At 43.5% G+C, this 20562-nt stretch overlaps 1 protein-coding gene across 1 annotated transcript in view; it reads left to right on the top strand.

Annotated features, from left to right (window-relative positions):
• Positions 1–20562, top strand: part of LOC140714547 (low-density lipoprotein receptor-related protein 1-like) — a 1940354-nt gene that overhangs the window by 1021306 nt on the left and 898486 nt on the right. The window contains exon 11 of the mRNA XM_073025830.1: positions 19179–19415. Coding sequence (XP_072881931.1) covers positions 19179–19415 — 237 coding nt within the window. The remainder of the gene's footprint in view (positions 1–19178; positions 19416–20562) is intronic.

Below are 20562 nucleotides of genomic sequence, written 5' to 3'. Positions count from 1 at the left end.
TGCATTCCTTTTCAACTAAATCAGATACCTCAGACTTTTCCTGAGCTTCAACACTAGGTTCAGTACCCTGTGACTCCACATCCTTCATATCCTGAACATAAGCAAACGGGACATCTGCCTCTCCTAGGCTTTCAATACCAGTCCCCTTTTCAAATTCTAAGTTCTCCTGATCCTCCCAGTTACTCTCTGGGCAACTCCCCTTCGGAGTAAACTCAACCTTGCGGGTTAAAACAACCTCGTCTGCTAACTCAGCAGACTCCCTCAAGGTAGCAGCATCCTTTTCATCTAGGAGTACCCTTACATCATCGGGAACACACTTAACTTCTTCAACTGAAAACAGCTCTGTCAAGCCAGACAGATCATCTGTGTCCAACCCTGGACCTTCTAACTGCCCCATCTGTTTCTCATCTTGGCTCTGTGCCTCCATAACCTCCTTCCTCACTCCTAAGTGTCCACCTAGGGGTATCTTATGAACCAGGTTCAAAATCTCGTTCCTTGACAACACTAAATCTGCTTCGTCTCCCTTACTTTCCTTAGCTCCACTATCCTCTGTTTTACCACCCTCTTTCACAGACACCGTCCCTTCCAAGATAAACTTCTCACGCCCCTCTTGTGCTCTATCTAACTTTGCCTTCCTCATCGATCTGTTGACCGACTCAATGCAACCAGTCAGAACTGCTATTTTCCCTTTTCCTGTCTCCTCCTTCGGAGCAAAGCACTTAGATGCTATATGACCAGCTTTCCCACAATTATAACACGTAAAGTTGGGAACCTTCCTGCCAGCCTGTTTTTCCTCCTCCCTACCTTTTCCACTAGTTCCCGGCTTATTCTCTGCCTTAGCCAGTGGGCTTTCTCTGCCATCCCTACTGCCTTTCTGGTAGCTCTTATTTGAGGGTAACTTTATCTTGTGGGTTAAGGCACACTCGTCTGCTAACTTGGCAGTCGCAGACAGAGTCACTGTCTCCAAATATGTCTTCATACTCTCAGGGACACAGCTTTTAAATTGCTCAATGAGCATCATCTGTTGCAGCTTATCAAAATTTCCATTGACCCCTTTTGAGGCACACCACCAATCCCAATATATTTGCATCTCACAGGCAAACTCTAAATATGTGTGGTTCCACGGCTTTCTCAAGTTCCAGAACTTCTGCCAGTATGCCTCTGGCACCAACTCGTAACTCCTCAGTACAGCCCTTTTTACTTCCTCATAATCCTTACACTCATCCATGGACAATGCCGAATACGCTTGCTGAGCCTTCCGACTAAGTACTCTCTGTAACAGAACAGCCCATTTCCCCTTAGGCCAGTTCTGATTCACAGCCACTTTCTCAAAATGGAGGAAGAACTTATCGACATCCATCTCCTCGAATGGAGGTACCAACTGGATCTCCCAACCAATCTTGAACGCCTCATTTGGGTCTGCTGCCCAGTCTTTTCCCTGCGAAGCCTTTAACTTCTCCATTTCCAGCTCATGCTGCCTCTCTTTCTCTCTTTCCTCCCTCTGCTTATCAGCTTCTGCTCTCTGCCTTTCAGCTTCTTCTCTCTGCCTTACAGCTTCTATCTCCTTTATCTGGAGCTCATGCTCCCTTTTCTCCTTCTCCGCAGCCAACCTTAATTTTTCTATCTGTAACTGAACCTCACCCGCGACAGGTTTCCTCTCAGGGAACAGGTCCAATACATCCAACGTGAACACACCCTCGGATACATAATGCACAGCTATGCATTCAGTTATGACCCCTCTGTTCTTCAGCTAGACCATTCTTCAGTGGTGGACTCCTCACTCTGGCATGAGTGGACACACACACAAGTCCCCACCGGCCCTGCCATAACACTGTGAGCTTTATTCAATGATCTCCTGATTCGGTCCTCGAAGCCCCCACCTTTCTGTGGGTTCACAACACTCAGTCAGTGTCCACTGGTGTGTCTGAAGGGTGTCTCTCCAGACCTGTCTTTTATTCCCACTCACGGGGTCTCAGCTATCCATCAACTCTGAATGACCGTGTCCATCAAATCAGGCCACTCCTGCTGTCTCCTGAGGAATGTTAGCGAGCAAAGTAAAGTCCTTGTAGTGAAAGGTAAATAATCCAGGAAGAGTCAAAATACAATAGATCAACAGTCTCTCTCTCCCTCTTATCTGTAGCAGATGTTCTTGCCTGTGTTTCATCTCTCTCTCTCATGAGCAGCATAGCAACAGTAATAGTTCGTGGTTCTCGGGGGGGGGGGAGGGAATGGTTAACTCTGCACCCCATTTTCCATCAGGTCTGTTCATCACTCATAACACTTCCTCTACATTGGTGAGACCCAACATAGAAATGTAAATTGGGGGAGCCACTTTGTTGAGTACCTTGGCTTCATCTGCAAAAATTGGAATTTCCTAGCATCCAAACATTTCAATTCCAATTCCCATTTCCCAACATGTTGGTCCCTGGACTCCTATTCTGCCACAATGAGGCCACTCTCTGGCTGGAGGAGTGACACTTCATATTCCATCCGTATAGCCTCCAACCTGATATCATGAACATTGGTTTCTCTAATTTCAGGTAATTTTTTTTCACTCCTCTTTCCTTCTTCTTCACTTCCCCACTCTAGCCTCTTACCTCTTCTCCTTACCTGCCTATCATCTCCCTCTGGTGCCCCTCCTTCTTTCCTTTCTCCAATGGTCTATCCTCATCCCTTCGCCTTTTCCACCTATCATCTTCCAGCTTCCTACTTCATCTCCCTCCCTCACCCATCTAGCTTCACCTACCACCTTAGAACATAGAACAGTGCAGCACAGTACAGGCCCTTCAGCCCACAATGTTGTGCTGACCCTCAAACCCTACCTCCCATATAACCCCCTACCTTAAATTCCTCCATATACCTGTCTAGTAGTCTCTTAAACTTCACTAGTGTATCTGCCTCCACCACTGACTCAGGCAGTGCATTCCATGCACCAACCACTCTCTGAGTGAAAAACCTTCCTCTAATATCCCCCTTGAACTTCCCTCCCCTTACCTTAAAGCTATGTCCCCTTGTACTGAGCAGTGGTGTCCTGGGGAAGAGGCACTGGCTGTCCACTCTGTCTATTCCTCTTAATATCTTGTACACCTCTATCATGTAGCCTCTCATCCTCCTTCTCACCAAAGAATAAAGCCCTAGCTCCCTTAATCTCTGATCATAATCCATACTCTCTAAACCAGGCAGCTTCCTGTTAAATCTCCTCTGTACCCTTTCAAATGCTTCAACATCCTTCCTATACTGAGGCAACCAGAACTGGACACAGTACTCCAAATGTGGCCTAACTAGAGTTTTATAGAGCTGCATCATTACATCGCTTCTCTTAAACTCTATCCCTCGACTTATGAAAGCTAACACCCCGTATGCTTTCTTAACTACCCTATCTACCTGTGAGGCAACTTTCTGGGATCTGTGGACATGTACACCCAGATCCCTCTGCTCCTCCACACTACCAAGTATCCTGCCATTTACTTTGTACTCTGCCTTGGAGTTTGTCCTTCTAAAGTGTACCACCTCACACTTCTCCAGGATGAAACCCATCTGCCACTTCTCAGCCCACTTCTGCATCCTATCAATGTCTCTCTGCAATCTTTGACAATCCTCTACACTATCTACAATGCCACCAACCTTTGTGTCGTCTGCAAACTTGCCAACCCACACTTCTAACCCCACATCCAGGTCGTTAATAACAATTACAAAAAGTAGAGGTTCCAGAACAGATCCTTGTAGGACACCACTAGTCACAACCCTCCAATCTGAATGTACTCCCACCACTACGACCCTCTGCCTTCTGCAGGCAAGCCAATTCTGAATCCACCTGGCCAAACTTCCCTGGATCCCATGCCTTCTGATTTTCTGAATAAGCTTACCATGTGGAACCTTGTCAAATGCCTTACTAAAATCCATGTAGATCACACCCACTGCACTACCCTCATGTATATGCCTGGTCACCTCCTCAAAGAACTCTATCAGGGTTGTGAGGCACGATCTGCCCTTCACAAAACCATGCTGACTGTCCCTGATCAGACCATGATTCTCTAAATGCCCATAGATCCTATCTCTAAGAATCTTTTCCAACAGCTTTTACATCACAAGCTTCAAGCTTCTCCTTTTTGTTCTCCCCACCATCTTATTCTGGCATCTTTCCCCTTCCTTTCCAGTCCTGATGAAGGGTCTCAACCTGAAACGTTGACTGTTTATTCATTTCCATAGATGTACCCTGACCTGCTGAATTCCTCCAGCATTTTGTGTGCATTGCTCTAGATTTCCAGCATCTGCAGAATCCTTTATGTTTAACATTAATTGATTGTTTATTTTCTGTTGGAGTCAACAATCAGAATCAGATTCATTATCATTGACAAATGTCATAAAATTTGTTGTTCTACAGTGCAGTGCAATACATAAAACATGCTGTAAGTTACAATAAGAAATATATACAGTATATTGGCAGAGGGGAAGAAGCTGTTGCTAAAATGAGTACATGCCTTCAGGCTCCCATACTGCCTCTCCGATTGTGGTAATGGGAAGATTTCTGGGAGGTAGGGGTCCTTAATGATGGATGCTACTTTTTTGAGGGGTCTCACTTGAGTAACCAAAGCACATTACAGAGTTTTGCTAAAAGCCTTCTCGGGTTTTATTCTTCTAATGTGATCTTTACTGGAAATAATGGCAAGTGATGGACACAGTGGGTTTGTGTACGGTCAGACTCTTTTGCACGCCTGGTGTTGTCAATCCTTAACTTTTATGAGCACCCCCTCTTCATAAATCACGAAATGGTTTTTGTCCTTACCATGAACTGCAGGGTCGGAATAGAACATTCCACTGTTAACTCCCTCTCAGAAACAATTTTCCCCTTCAGTGGTCTCTGCTCCCGGCAATAAAGGACATGTTGCATTGATATTTTGAAAAACAAATGTTAATTATGACATGTTTCTATGTTCTATTATAGGCTTGTCATTTTAAATAACATTTATATCTGTAAAGATTACTATTGTTTTCTTGTAATTCAGCAGAGAAAATGTTTTGTTCATAAGTCTGATCCATTGGTGTGGCTTTTCCCATTGAAGGTGGCAGGATATGCTAACAAAGTAGCTAATGAAACAGATTATATTTTATCTGAGGTCATATGAGGTCCCACATCTCAGTGAATGCAAATAATGCAGTTTCACTGTCGACCTTTTCCAAGGGATGCTCAGTTTCAGGTGAAACTGGGTCAGTGAGTACTAGTTGCTAAATGAGTGAATAAGAACCGTCATTACACAGAACAACAATGATAACAATCTCACTGGAGATTTTACATTTTTTCTGCTGTTGAAATTATTTGGGGAACAAACACCTGAAAAATTACAGAGAACAAAAACATGAAGTGATTGCAAAGTCATAAAAGAATATATATCAATGGTTAACCTAATTTTCATACTTTATGTATTTTTGTCTGGAGTTATATGAATAGATAACAAGGATATTACATGATATTCAATTGAAATAAAAATACTTTGTGTTTTTTACTGCATTTCAGATTCAGCATCAGGTTTATTATCTCTGGCATATGACGTGAAATTTGTTAACATAGCAACAGTAGTTCAATGCAGTACATAATATAGAAGAGAAAATAGATAAGATAAATAATAATAATAATAATAATAATAATAATAATAATAATAATAATAATAATAATAATAATAATAATAATAATAATAATAAATTGATTACAGGATACATATATTGAATAGATTAAAATAAGTGTAAAAATCAGAAATAATGTATATTAAAAAAAGTGAGGTAGTGTCCAAGGGTTCAATGTCCATTTAGGAATTGGATGGCAGAGGTGAAGAAGCTGTTCCTGAATCACTGAGTGTGTGCCTTCAGGCTTCTGTACCTCCTACCTGATGGTAACAGTGAGAAGACGGCATGCCCAGGGTGTTGGAGGTCCTTAATAATGGGTGCTGCCTTTCTGAGACACCACTCCCTAAAGAAATCCTGGGTACTTTGTAGGCTAGTACCCAAGATGGAGCTAACAAGATTTACAACTCTCTGCAGCTTCCTCCAGTCCTGTGCAGTACCCTCTCCATACCAGATATTGATGCAGCCTATCAGAATGCTCTCCATGGTACATCTATAGAAGTTTTTGAGTGGATTTGTTGACATGCCAAATCTCTTCAAACTCCTAGCGAAATATAGCCGCTGTCTTGCTTTCATTATAACAACATTGATATGTCGGGACCAGGATAGATCCTCAGAGATCTTGACACCCAGGAACTTGAAACTGCTCAATCTCTCCACTTCTGATCCCACTGTGAGGATTGGTATGTGCTACTTCGTCTTATGCTTCCTGAAGTCCACAATCAGCTCTTTCGTCTTTCTGTCGTTGACTGTGGCACCACTCCACTAGTTGGCATATCTCAGTCCAGTACACCCTCTTATCACCACCTGAGATTCTACAAACAATGGTTGTATTGTCAGCAAATTTATAGATAGTATTTGAGCTGTGCCTAGCCACACAGACATGTGTATGTAGAGAGCAGAGCAATGGGCTAAGCACACACCCCTGAGGTGTGCCAGTGTTGATCGTCAGTGAGGAGGGTACGTTATCACCAATCCGCTTAGATTGTGGTCTCTGGTTAGGAAGTTGAAGATCCAATTGCAGAGTGAGGTACAGAGGCCCAGGTTCTGCAACTTCTCAATCAGGATTGTGAGAATGATGGTATTAAATGCTGAGCTATAGTCAATGAACAGCATCCTGATGTAGGTGTTTGTATTGTCCAGGTGATCTAAAGCCATGTGGAGAGCCATTTAGATTGTGTCTGCCATTAACCTATTGTGGCGATAGGCAAATTGCAATGGGTCCAGGTCCTTGCTGAGACAGGAGTTCAGTCTCATCATGACCAACCTCTCAAAGCATTTCATCACAGTCAATGTGAGTGCTACCGGGCAGCTCACATTTTTCTTCTTAGGCACTGGTATAATTGTTGCCATTTTGAAGCAAGTGGGAACTTCTGCCCCTAGCAGTGAGAAGTTGAAAATGTCCTTGAATACTCCTGCTAGTTGGTTGGCATAGGTTTTCAGAGCCTTACCAGGTACTCCACCTGGACATTGTGAGGGTTCACTCTGTTTATAGACAGCCTAACATCGGCCTCTGAGACAGAGATCACAGGTCATCAGGTGCAGCAGGGATCTTCACAGCTGTAGTTGTGTTCTCCCTTTCAAAGCAGGCATTAAAGGTGTTGAGTTCATCTGGTAGTGAAGCAACACTGCCATTCACGCTATTGGGTTTCGCTTTGTAGGAAGTAATGTCCTGCAAACCCTGCCAGAGTTGCCGCGCATCTGATGTCTCCACCAACCTCATTTGAAATTGTCTCTTCACCCTTGAAATAGCCCTTCGCAAATCATACCAGGTTTTCTGGTACAAGCCTGGGTCACCAGAGTTGAATGCCACAGATCTAGCCTTCAACAGATGGCGTATCTCCTTGTTCATCCACGGCTTTTGGTTTGGGAACGTACATTAAGTCTTTGTGGACACACACTCATCCACACAGCTTTAATGAAGTTGGTAACAACTGCAGCATACTCATCCGGGTTAGAAGGTGAATCCCTGAATACAGCCCAGTCCACCAATTCAAAGCAGTCCTGTAGGTGCTCCTGTGCTTCCCTTGTCCATACCTTTCTTGTCCTCCCTACTGTTGCTGCAGTCTTCAGTCTCTGCCATACTCAGGGAGTAGAAGTACAGTCAGGAGATCAGACTTCCTGAAGTGAGGGCATGGAATAGCATGGTAGGCATTCTTGATGGTGATGGCAATGGTCCAATGTGGTTTTTCCTCTGGCATTGCAAGTGATCTGTTGGTGGTAATTGCTGAGTGAATATTTCAGACTGGCCTGGTTAAAATCTTCCAAAACAATGGTGAAGGTGTTAGGGTGTGCTATTTCGTGCATGTTGATCGCATTGCTCAGATCATCTAAAGCCTGATTGGCCTGAGGTGGAATGTATACTGCTGCTAAAATTACCCAAGAGAATTCCCGTGGTAGGTAAAAAGGACGACACTTTACTGCTAGATATTCAGGTCTGGTGAGCAGAATTGGGACAGCACTGATATATTTGTGCACCATGTGGCGAACTCCTCCACCTCTGTTTTTGAGAGATTCTATAGATTCTATAGTAAACCTGGATCGCTGCATCCGGTACGGAAGGGGTTAACCAGGATTCTGTGAAACAAAGGACAACACGCGGTCCTAATGTCCCTCTGATTCAGCACCCTAGCTCTGAGATCATTGATTTTATTCTCCAGAGACTGCATGTTTGCCAGCAAGATAGTCAGTATAGGGAGTTTAAAACCCCATTTACTTAAACGCACTTGTAGCCTCTCTCCGCACCCACACTTTTGTTAGAAGCTATATTGCATTAACACAAGATTCCCACCTGGGGTCCTCAGACTCCTCAGTTAATGTATACAAGAGATTGGGAACTCTGTATTAACATTTAATTTATCACCAATAGATATTGAACTAACTACTGCACTTCAGTTAAATACCATTTCTGCAGGGAGTAGGGTCAGGGACACCAGTCACAACTGTATCAGTAGTTTAACACTTTTGGTGACCTTGAGCTAGCATGACATGTCATGGGGGTTTAATATGGCAGATTCAATTATTACTTTCCCTCTTTCAAAAGAGTAGTTAAGCTTGTACTTATTGAAGTACAATCCCATTGATCCTCTGGCTAATGATTAAATCTGTTTTGTAGTTTTAACTTTTCCTTTGGTCCAAAGGCATTTTTTTAAAAACTTTTCTGACTTCTGAAGTCAGGGAGTTCATCGTTCATTCAGAAAGTAAAAATGTGATGGTTGACCCCTGAGCAGATTATGGGAAGGGAAAGGAACACTCTGGGATATAAGGACTGAGGGTGCACCTGAAGGGGATGTCTAAGATGCTGACCAAAATGAGAACATCTAAAGATACAGTTTTGGATGAATTAAGATTTCACCTCCTTCAGTCAAATTTGGAGCAAATTTTTATACCAACTGTTTCAGTTCATTGACAGACTCTCAAGATGTCTCCCAGCAACTCAGCAATGCTCTATTATACATATTGATGAATTTAGCTTTATATCTTGCAATTATTTTAGACAAAAAAGCCTTGCCCATGTTTGAACTACAAAGTATTACACTGCTAATCAGCAGAGACAGTTCTGTGATTGGGATAAAATTTAATTATTGGAAAAGATCATTGGAAGATGCTTTATATTTATGTATTTCATTTATACACTTCATGCAAAGGCTGGTAGTGTCACCTTTTTTATTAGCAGTGTCAAAAATTCCTCATGTATCTGGAATGTCACTTTCAAGCGCACAAAGTTGATTCATGTTCCAGTTATATTGACTGATGAACTGACTGAAGAGGTAAAGTCTAACAGTGAAAATAAAATGATCTCTGCCTGAAAATCCCAGGACAGATTTGATTAATCACTAACTCCAGCTTGTTTCGCATCTTAACAGAAATTCCCCCCAAATTTCTGAGCAGGAATCACACTTGCAATCCAGTACAATTTTAAGAAATGACACACCAATTGATTTTAAGCATAAGTTGTTCTGGGACTAAGTATCATTGGCTATACATGGAGAAACTGAGTATTACCATAGTGCTGGTTGGGATCACTCCATGATAACTGCCTTATCTCCTATTCACCTTTGGGATCCTCTCACCCCTCCCCAACACTGTTATCTTTTATAACTTTAAAACATTAAACTAGTCAATGGAAGACACAGAAGTCCGAAAAGAGAGACTGACTTCATATTTACTTCAGCCAAGGCACATATGTATCACATGATAGTGTGATCATGTTTGTAATTCACGTATTTACACATATAACCTGTAATGAATTATTGAAACAAACAAGAATGCTTAGTCAAGGTATGTATTTTAAAAATTACACAATTATTACTGAAATATTACATACATAACAACTACCACTGCAAGCACCAATTAGACCAGGCAGTAATCTTTTTATTCCATCCAACTTACTTCCCTAATCACACAGCCTGATTGAGCTTGCTGATGCCAGCCCTCCTTTTACTTCTCCCTTTAGAGCCAATCTGTAAGGACATTTCTATTGCAAAAAAACATGTGACTAAAACTTGCATGTGGGAACCCTGTTGTTAGTGCCTTATTGCAGTGCTAACCTGGCATTGCCATTTAGGAGCACGAGAATGTATAGATATGTGTATGTGTGGCGGTCCGCACACACGGGGCTCGAACCGCCTTCGGGGGCTGCAGGCAGACGCGCGGCCCACTTGGGGTGGACCTTCCGGGGACGGTCTGAAGTCACGCCCGCCCCGCTGGTTGCAGGGACCCATGGGAGGGGGGATTTAAGCGCGCGAGTTTGAATCAAAAAAGCCATTCCGAGTTCAGCTCTCTCTGCCTCCGTGTGTCTTTCGTAGCGCTTTGTGCGCCATTACATTAGTGACCCCGACGTTCCAGATGGCATCTGTAACCAACGTCTCCGCAGCCACCCATGAATCCGAGCAATTCACACAGCGCGGTCGCTCTGAAGCTTCCGACTTTTTGGGCCACTCAGCCCCATGTTTAGTTTGAGCAGGCCGAGGCCCAGTTCAATATCAGAGGCATTACAGCTGACACTACACGGTACTACTACATGGTCAGCGCGCTCGACCAGGAGACAGCAGGCCGGATCATCGACTTCCTACGCCAGCCACCAATGGAGGACAGGTACACTAAGCTTAAGGTGCTCCTGATCCGTACTTTCGGACTCTCCAGCCACGAACGGGCCCGGTGGCTCCTACACATGGACAGCCTGGGTGACCGCATGCCATCCGAGCTCTTGAATGATATGCTGGTGCTCATGGACGGTCATAAGCTGTGTTTTTTATTTGAACAGTTGTTCCTCGAGCAAATGCCAGAGGACATCAGCCTCCTCCTCGCGAGTGAGGATTTCAGCGACCCGTGCAGGGTCGCGGCTAAAGCAGACGTCCTTTGGCAGAGCAAGCAATGTGGAGCAGCCTCCATGGGCCTAGCCACAGTCACGCGCCCCAAAGCACCAGCCCTGCAACCGAAGCCGTCGAGACCCACGGGGGGAAAAGGCAACAGTTCGGAGCAACGGTGTTTCTATCACCAAAGATGGGGCTCAGGCACGCACTGCTGCCGTCCACCACGTGCTTTTCTGGGGAACGCCGGGGCCAGCTGTCGCTAATGGCAACAACGGCTGGCCACCGAGACAGCCTCCTGTACCTCTGGGACCGACACTCCAGTCGGCACTTCCTGGTAGACACCGGGGCCGAAGTCAGCGTACTCCCTCCCTCAAACATGGACATTCGTAACGCAGTCCCAGGCCTCGAACTCACCGCTGCAAATGGTACCAGTATTCGGACGTACGGCCTGCGAACTATCGCACTGCATTTCGGGTCCAGCCGTTTCACTTGGACTTTCACGTTGGCAGCGGTGTCACAGCCACTACTAGGGGCAGACTTCCTACGAGCCAACTGCCTCCTGGTCAACTTGAAAGGCCGGCGTTTGTTCCACGCCAAGATGTTCCAGACTTTCCAGCTCGGAATAGCCAAGCTACCGGCCCTGCACCTGGATTCTGTGACTTTCTCGGGCAACGAATTCGCCAGGGTGTTGGCGGAATTCCCCTCCATAGTCACCCCACAGTTCTTCACGGCCGACCCCAAGCACGGCGTGCAGCACCACATCCCCACGCAAGGACCGCTGCTGCTGCACGCCCGAGCTCGCAGGCTCCCACCCGACAAGCTCCACCTCGCCAAGGAGGAGTTCCGTAAGATGGAAGAGATGGAAATCGTACCCCGCTCAGACAGCCCGTGGGCATCCCTGCTGCACATGGTGCCCAAGTCTGCAGGAGGATGGAGGCCCTGCGGAGACTACAGAAGGCTCAATAATGCCACAACCGCTGACAGATACCCAGTACCCCACATCCAGGACTTCTCAGCGAACCTGCACAGAGCGACCATCTTCTCCAAAATCGACCTGGTCAGGAGGTACCATCAGATCCCAGTGCACCCCGACGATGTGCCCAAGACAACCCTCATCACCCCGTTCGGCTTGTTCGAATTCCTGAGGATGCCTTTTGGTCTCAAGAATGCAGCGCAAACTTTCCAAAGGCCCATGGACTCGGTGGGACGTGGCCTGGATTTTGTTTTCATTTACTTGGGCGATATCCTGGTGGCCAGCAGTTCGCACCAAGAGCATGTGGCACATTTGCGCCAGCTAGGCCAACACCTGAGTGACCACGGACTGGCAATCAATCCGGCGAGGTGCCAGTTCGGGCTGACGGAGATGGACATCTTGGGCCACAGAGTCAACCAACATGGTGCAGTTCTCCTACTGGACAAGGTCCAGGCCATCCGCCAGTTCCCCAAGCCCAGCACGGTCAAGGGCCTGCAGGAGTTCGTAGGGATAGTCAACTTTTATCATCGGTTCGTGCTGACAGCGGCCCGCATCATGAGACCCTTGTTCCACCTGATGGCCGGCAAGACCAAAGAAATGGCATGGAACGCAGAGTCCACGGAGGCGTTCGAGCAGGCCAAGGAGGCGCTGGCAAAGGTGGCCCTCCTAGTGCACCCGAGAGTCGATGTATCCACGGCACTCACAGTCGTCGCTTCCGACACGGCAGTCGGCGGAGTCCTGGAGCAGCTCGTCGAGGACCACTGGCGATCATTCACTTTCTTCAGCTGGCACCTATGGCCACCAGAGGCAAAGTACAATGCCTTTGACAGAGAGTTGCTAGCGCTCTATCTGGCTATCCAAAATTTGCAGTACTTCCTCGAGGGAAAGGAGTTCACTGTGTATACGGACCACAAGCCCCTCACCTTCACACTGGCCAAGGAATCAGACCCACGGTCGGCTCGGCAGCAGAGGCACCTGTCCTTTATTTCAGAATTCGCCTCCAACAGAGGGGCACAGTTCACATCTGGTTTGTGGACAGCACTGGCGCAGCTCCTGGGCACCCAGCTGCATCACACCACAGCGTACCATCCCCAGTCCAACGATTTGGTAGAGCGATTCCACCGGCATCTCGTCGGCTCCGATGGCGCACCTCAGGGGCCCCAACTGGACAGACGAGCTTCCCTGGGTCGTACTGGGCATCCGCACAGCCCCCAAGGAGGACCTGGGCACTTCCTCGGTGGAATTGGTCTACGGTGGCCCCCTGATGGTCCCAGGCGAGTTCGTACCAGAGACGCGAAGTTCGGACAAAACTCCAGTGGCGGTGCTAACGAGGCTGCGGGACAATGTAGGGACCCTAGCACCGGTCCCGACCTCCAGGCATGGTCCCACGCCATCCTTCACCCCTAAAGACCTCGAGACTGTGAGTATGTTTTTATTAGCAGGGGTATGCACAGGTCACCTCTACAGCGGCTGTACGAGGGACCCTTCAAGGTGATCCGGCACAATGGAACCACGTGTGTCATGGAGGTGGGTGGCCGGGAAGAGACTTTTACAGTGGACCGTCTCAAACCGGCACACTTGGACATTGAGCAACCAGTGAGGGTACCCGCACCGCGCTGGCGAGGCCGGCCACCCAGGCAAGCCACACAGACTGGGGGCTCCAATCCCCCCGATGAACGTTTCTGGGGGGGGGGGGGGGTGGCGGTCCGCACACACAGGGCTCGAACCGCCATCGGAGCCTGCAGGCAGATGCGCAGCCCACTTGGGGTGGACCTTCTGGGGACGGTCTGACGTCACGTCTGCCCTGCTGGTTGCAGGGACCTATGGGAGGGGGGGGGATTTAAGCGCGCGAGTTTGAATCAGTAAAGCCATTCCGAGTTCAGCTCTCTCTGCCTTCGTGTGTTCCTTTCATAGCACTTTGCGCGCCACTACATATGATTATTTTTCATGCCATATGAATCCAACACCTTTAGTGAGGTAATTTCACCAGTCTGTTGCAGGTTTCAGTGTGTTGGGTGAGATGGTGTGTTATTGTCTGGGTTAATTTCTTTAATTTCTCTCTGAAGATACAGGGTGGATTTTATTTACCCTCGTTGTTCTACAGACAACCTCCATCTATCTGTGATTCCTTATTCAGGTCAGCTCCAGTTTCCATGCCTGTGCACATAAATGAGGAATTTGAAGACTGCAATCGGATGTTTCCATGCCTGATATCCCATTCTGCCACTGAAACCAGGACAAAGTGACCATATTCAAACAAAAATAATATCCAGTGAAGCTATTTTTTTAACCAAGTGTTGATCAATCATTGACAATGATTCTCCATTTCTAACTTTAATAATAGGATCCCAATGACAAATAGTTTGCATGCGAAATACATCTCTATGGAGAGGAAATAAACATAAAAACCGATAGTGCATTATATCAAAGAAAATAGCTAAAAAATATCAATACAAGAGAAAACACAAGCACAAGTTATTTTAAATTCCAGTAGTAAAAGTACTTATTGGAGTCACTCATGAAGATTCATTGGATAGTGTCAGGGAATGACTTTCTGGTGTGCATAACAACAATTTCATAAGAATTTTTTGAATCACGAACGGTACCTGTGTTTGTTTCAGGTATTGTGTGGGATGGTAATTGAATGATTCAATTAGTGTGGTATCAAGTATATTTCTGGTACTGGATAAAAAATCGATTTCATGGAACATGTTTGGATTCAGAAACAACCTAATTTTTCCTTGTTGTGTTCTTGTAGGATTAAGTGAAATAACAAAAAAGCTTTCTTTTATACATATGCTATACATAAATGGTCCACTGACCTCTGCTATTAGATTCCATCAGATTCCCTTTGCCCTCTCCATTTGTCATCTCCCAGCTTTTCACATCATTCCCACTCCCCCGCCCCTCCCCCCATCTACCTATTTCCTCACTCTCCTGGATTCACCTATAATTTGCCAGCTCCTCCCTTACTCACCCTCTTTTATTCTGGTCTCTGTCCATTTTTTTGTTCTGGCCTGGTGAAGTGTCTCAGCCCGAAGCATTGACTGTTCCCTTCACTCCATTGATGCTGCCCAACCTGTTGAGTTCCTCTGGTGTTTTGTGCATGTTGCCCCAGATTTCCAGAAACTGCAGACTTTCTTGAGCCTGTGTGTTCCTGATTCCAACTATTGATTATGCATGTGTCTTATTTCAGCTTTTAGTGATGCATATTTTCCTTACCTCAATTAGCATTTGAACATATGCTTTTCTCATCCCAGCTGCTAAATGTGCATGTGTTTTCCTTATTCCAACTGGTGACTGCAGATCTATCGTTCTTATTTTGCTAAGTTTTCTGCTCCATAGCCTGCAGTGCTTGGTTACATTTCATTGATGTTGTTCTGCTTTCTAATCAGCTTTCACTGATATTCTCAGTACCACTTTACAAGTGCCTCTTATAGTGCCTTTGTTATTCTTTATTCACTGGATAATGAGGCCCTTTCCCTGTCTGTCCTCACAATATGATATGTCTTTTTACAAGCTCTGTAAACTGGTGGGCTTCCAGTGAATAGAAGTTACTGCATTACATCCAGATGACTTGGTTGTTACCACTATTTTTGTAGGTTTTAAGGCACTAAATTTAATGTGTGATTGTCAACTGCAGTAAAATAGATCAGACCCTGCAGCTAACATTTGTTGCAACACTTCAAGATGTGATGGAAACAGAATTCAGCAAATTAACTTTGCAAGATGTGGATAGATGTTATTTCAAGTAACAGATTGAGTCTCAAAGCACTCATCCCATTGATAAAGTAAACCAAACTTAAAATGAGTCTTCTTCCAAAGTTTGTGTGTCCCTAAATTCCTATGCCAGTGTGGAGGGCTTAACATTTCTTACATATAAGGATAACATTTTCCTTTTAGGATGAGCAAAATTGGTGGTTTAATTTCAATGTACACTTGATTCAGCTTGATCTTTAATAATAAATTTACTTTAACTTTTGAGCTTGCCAAATTTCCACCATTAAAAAAGAAATTGTTTTGTTAAATGCAAAAAAATTTGCAGAGGGAAGCCCTTTGACTGAATAGAAAAATAAAGCAGGTGGTATTATAAATTGGTTGACGATTTACAATTAACATTAACAAATTATTAATCCCCCCCATGTTTTTTTAATCTTTCCTATTGAAAGTGCTGGTAAATAATGAAAGGCAAAATTAAATTTGATGGACAGTGGACAGTTAATTCATTTGGTAATTTTAAAACATTGTTCAAATGTACTTTGACACTATCTCTTTGATTTAATACTAAAATAGACATGAAATTTGGTGCCTATTCATCCTGTCTTTGAACAATGGTAACAGTGCATTTGGATCCTATATTAGAAAGAAAATATGTTGGAATAATGTTGGCATGGAAGGCTCCAATCTTCTCTTTTTAATAAAGAAAGGAATGATGTCTCCTTTTTTATCATAAGCAGTCTTATAAACGAACAGTGATTTCAAGTCATACAGTTACAGTCATCAAGTCACAGATAAATGAGATATCATTAACAGCTCATGAGTTAAAAGGAATGGCAGGCATTTCCTATTTTTCTCCGAGAGCAGAATTTCTGCTCACAGGACCCTAATGTCTGCCGACAGCATTAATCTTCATGTTGTTGACCCCCACAGTTAATCTCACTATTTGAACTTGCCAATAGGGAAATAATATATTGCAAGGTTAGTGTAATATTTCTTGGCAGTTAGCGTGACTTAGAAGCTCATTCCCCTGGGACTGACAAACGCCATACACACATTTCAAAATTCAATTCAGCCTCTTGGCATTCGTCTGTTATTCACTTATTGAGGAAATATTATTTACTCCCAAGTGGATACACAAGGAAATTTAAGGACATGACCTTTTGTGCCATTCATGAAGATTGGGGTTAATCTGTGAACTAACTCCATGCCTAAATTTGTCCAATACCCTTAAATGTTTTTGATTAACAGAAATCTATGATTGCCTGTAATCAAATTAACTGTACAAACACAAGTTTAGGATTCTCTTCTGCTGCAATGTTTCCCAAACATCAGCAACCCTCTGCACACAGATGAGATTTCAAATTTAATCAATCATAAATCTTAGATGGTGACCCAATGTTTAAGTCTCCCTGTACAGTGATAATAATTTGTCCCAACTAATCCCATTGTTCTCTTTTAATATCTTAGGAGATATGTACAAATGACATTTTGTTTAAAAAAAGATAGAGTCACAGAAAGATGCCCCATTGAAAATGTCCATTCAGCCCATCAAATCTGCACCATCACATTTAGAGTAATCCTACATCAACCCTACTGTTTTATTCTCCCAACATTCTCATCAACCTCCCACAGATTCTATCAGTACTCCATACATTATGGGCAATTTACAGTGGCCAATTAACCTACCAGTTTGCTTGTCAGGGGATATGGGGTATCTTTGGGATATGGGAGGAAGCAGGAACACTGGGAAGGAAATCAAGCAATCTCAGCAAGAACATGCAGCTTCCACACTGACAGCACCTGAAGTCAGGATGGAGCCTGGCTCTCTGGCACTCTGAAGCAGTGGCTATAAATATCTCCATCGCTCTGCTCTCTGTCCTGTGCAATATATTTTTGTGGGTTACGGTGGACCTTGACTGGTATCAAGGCTACAGATGGAAGGAGTTGAGGACCTGCCCTCTGAATAACATCTGGCCTTTCAACACTTCATGCTGTCTGGCACTTAGATGGTTCCCAAACATTTTGAGTGATGAGATTCATTTGAAAAAAGTTAGAGAAGCTATTTTAATAGCAAAGTTATTAAAACATAAGTTATGATATTTGCATGAAAATACACAGTGCTACTCCTTTTAATTAAAGGCAACCATACACTGAAATAAAGGAAATAAACTGCAGCGGATAGTGAGGTTAGCTGAGAAGATCATCGGGGTCTCTCTTCCTGCCATCACGGACATTTACACTACACGCTGCATCCGCAAAGGAAACAGCATTATGAAGGACCCCATGCACACCTCATACAATCTCTTCTCCCTCCTGCCGTCTGGGAAAAGGCTCCGAAGCATTTGGGCTCCCACGACCAGACTATGTAACAGTTTCTTCCCCCAAGCTATCAGACTCCTCAATACCCGAAGCCTGGACGGTCACCTTGCCCTATTGTCCTGTTTATTATTTATTGTAATGACCGGGCTGTTTTTGTGCACTTTACGCAGTCCTGTGTAGGTCTGTAGTCTAGTGTAGCTTTCTCTGTCTTTTTTTTACGTAGTTCAGTCTAGTTTTTTTACTGTGTCATGTAACACCATGGTCCTGAAAAAGTTGTCTCATTTTTACTATGTACTGTACCAGCAGTTATGGTCGAAATGACAATAAGAGTGACTTGACTTGACTTGACTCGAAATGAGCTACTCACCCTCACCTTTTAGTTCAAGGTTAATGACTTCATTGAAATGAATAGGGAAATGCTTGATACACAAGGCATAGTGAGTATATGCCTGATGGTTTACATACAAATTGCCTCTAATCCTTTGTTAAGCATTTTATTGATAATGAGTCCAGCAATAGAATGAGAGATTATCTGTGTGTGCAACTACACTTCTCTAGCCATGTAAAGAACAAGAGCAGAAGTATAGAAGACATTGTCACATTTTTCAGATAGCTGGCAGTTTTCTACAGATCCAATGGTTAGCCATCAATACTGAACTGACCAAATGGTTCATCGATTTTTTTGCAGCAATTTTGCAACAAGAAAATATGCTGTTGTGCAATAAAAGTTAATGTCACATAAAGATACCTGGATTATAAAAATCTGAAATGAAAGCACAAAATGTTCAGGATTCTCACCTGATCAGTCAGTATCCACGGAGAGAGAGAGAGAGAGAGAGAGAGAGAGGGAGAGAGAGAGAGAGAGAGAGAGAGAGAGAGAGAGAGAGAGAGAGAGAGAGAGAGTTATTTTTATCAATTACGTAGGAATTAATGAAACATTTATGAGTTGACATTATTTATTATATAAGACTAAATAGAGAAAATGACTGGAGACATAAAAAGAATACAATAATATAAACAAGTCCAAAATATTTTCATGGAGGAATTAATTCCTTGATATGTTAATTGCAAAATAACTATAGAACCTTATTTTTAATTGCTTAATATTAATCTGGTCACTTACACATAAAAGAACATGTTAATTATTGTCATTTAATCCTATTGAGGAGAGTAAGCAAATAGAGAATCAAAAATTTAATAATAGCTTGTCATGTTCTACTCTTTTAATGCAGAGCCAAAAAATGAACTGTTCCTATTTTATGGGAAAGGCCGACCAGGGATCATTCGTGGAATGGATCTGAACACCAAAACAGCAGATGAATATATGGTACAAGTAGAGAACCTTGTCAACCCACGAGCTCTTGACTTTCACGCAGAAACAAATTACATCTACTTTGCTGACACGACCAGTTTCTTAATTGGACGACAGAAAATCGATGGCACAGGTCGAGAGACAATCCTAAAAGATGGTAAGTAAATTGGAATCTTCAGGCATTTCTCCACGCTGATTGCTAGAACTTTGTAATCATGACTGGTTGGCAATATATGTCAATCTTCATATAATTTGTGCATGCTCCTCTCCACATTACCAAATAAATAAAACATATTTTATTATACTTTTGGGATGAATTACTGATATAGGAGATTTAGAAGCAACAAAACTATATGCTGCTATTGTTAGGTATGGTGGGAAATTTGCTGCAGCACAGAATTGTATTTAATCCATCTGAAAAGCCAATCAATGGACCTTGTTATCTAACCAACTTCAGAATGTCTATGAAATATAGAGGAATGAATGATTTAATTATTTAATAGGCCACAATGGTTTAAAATGGCTATTTCGCACTTGAATGATCACAGAATCATGGGTTGATTTAATGTGACTCCCTTAACAGTAAAAGAGTAAGGCATAAGAGTTAAGCATCCCATTTCACAATAATGATAACTTCAGTAAATTCGATGATCCTCTGTCTTGCTCAAAAATGTTGTAAATCTTTCTTCACAATAACAATAGTGATTGATCAATCTTTTGATAACATGTCTGTAAATCATGTTAAGATAAACACCTAATTGATCAACATGGGAGAAAACATCTTGAGTCAGGAATGCATTAAAATCTTCATATTGATGTGCTAACCTAGAGTATTATTTTAATGCTTCTCTCTGAGATTGATCCACCCAGAACATAAAACAAGACACTTGCAATCAGATCATTTTCCTTGTCAGAGATGCCACCTGATCTATGAAGGTTTTAATTTCGCCCAGAACTTTCTGTTTATCTCATCTGTACTCCACACATCTATAATCCACACACTACTTCTGTGTCATAGAATGAGAGGCTCACAGAAAAGAAGAGGAATGATGATTCCAGGACAATTTTTTTGTGTGTGACTTAGTGGGGAAATGTTACTTAATTTAGACAAAGCTGTTCTTCAGCATGTTTCCAGTTAATCGTAATTACAGTTGTGCAATTACAGTTGTAACTGCAGTCCAATCTAGCTGTGGGTGGAACAAAACAACCCACATTTAAGAATGAAATCTCACTGCAATACCTGGGGCCTTGACGGAATGATATCATTCAGTAGAAATGCAAAACCAATGGCCCATCTGCCCTGT

This window comes from Hemitrygon akajei, chromosome 2 (genome assembly GCF_048418815.1).
Source record: "Hemitrygon akajei chromosome 2, sHemAka1.3, whole genome shotgun sequence".
NCBI classification, from domain to species: Eukaryota; Metazoa; Chordata; class Chondrichthyes; order Myliobatiformes; family Dasyatidae; genus Hemitrygon; species Hemitrygon akajei.
This window is presented reverse-complemented; position numbering and strand designations above follow the sequence as displayed.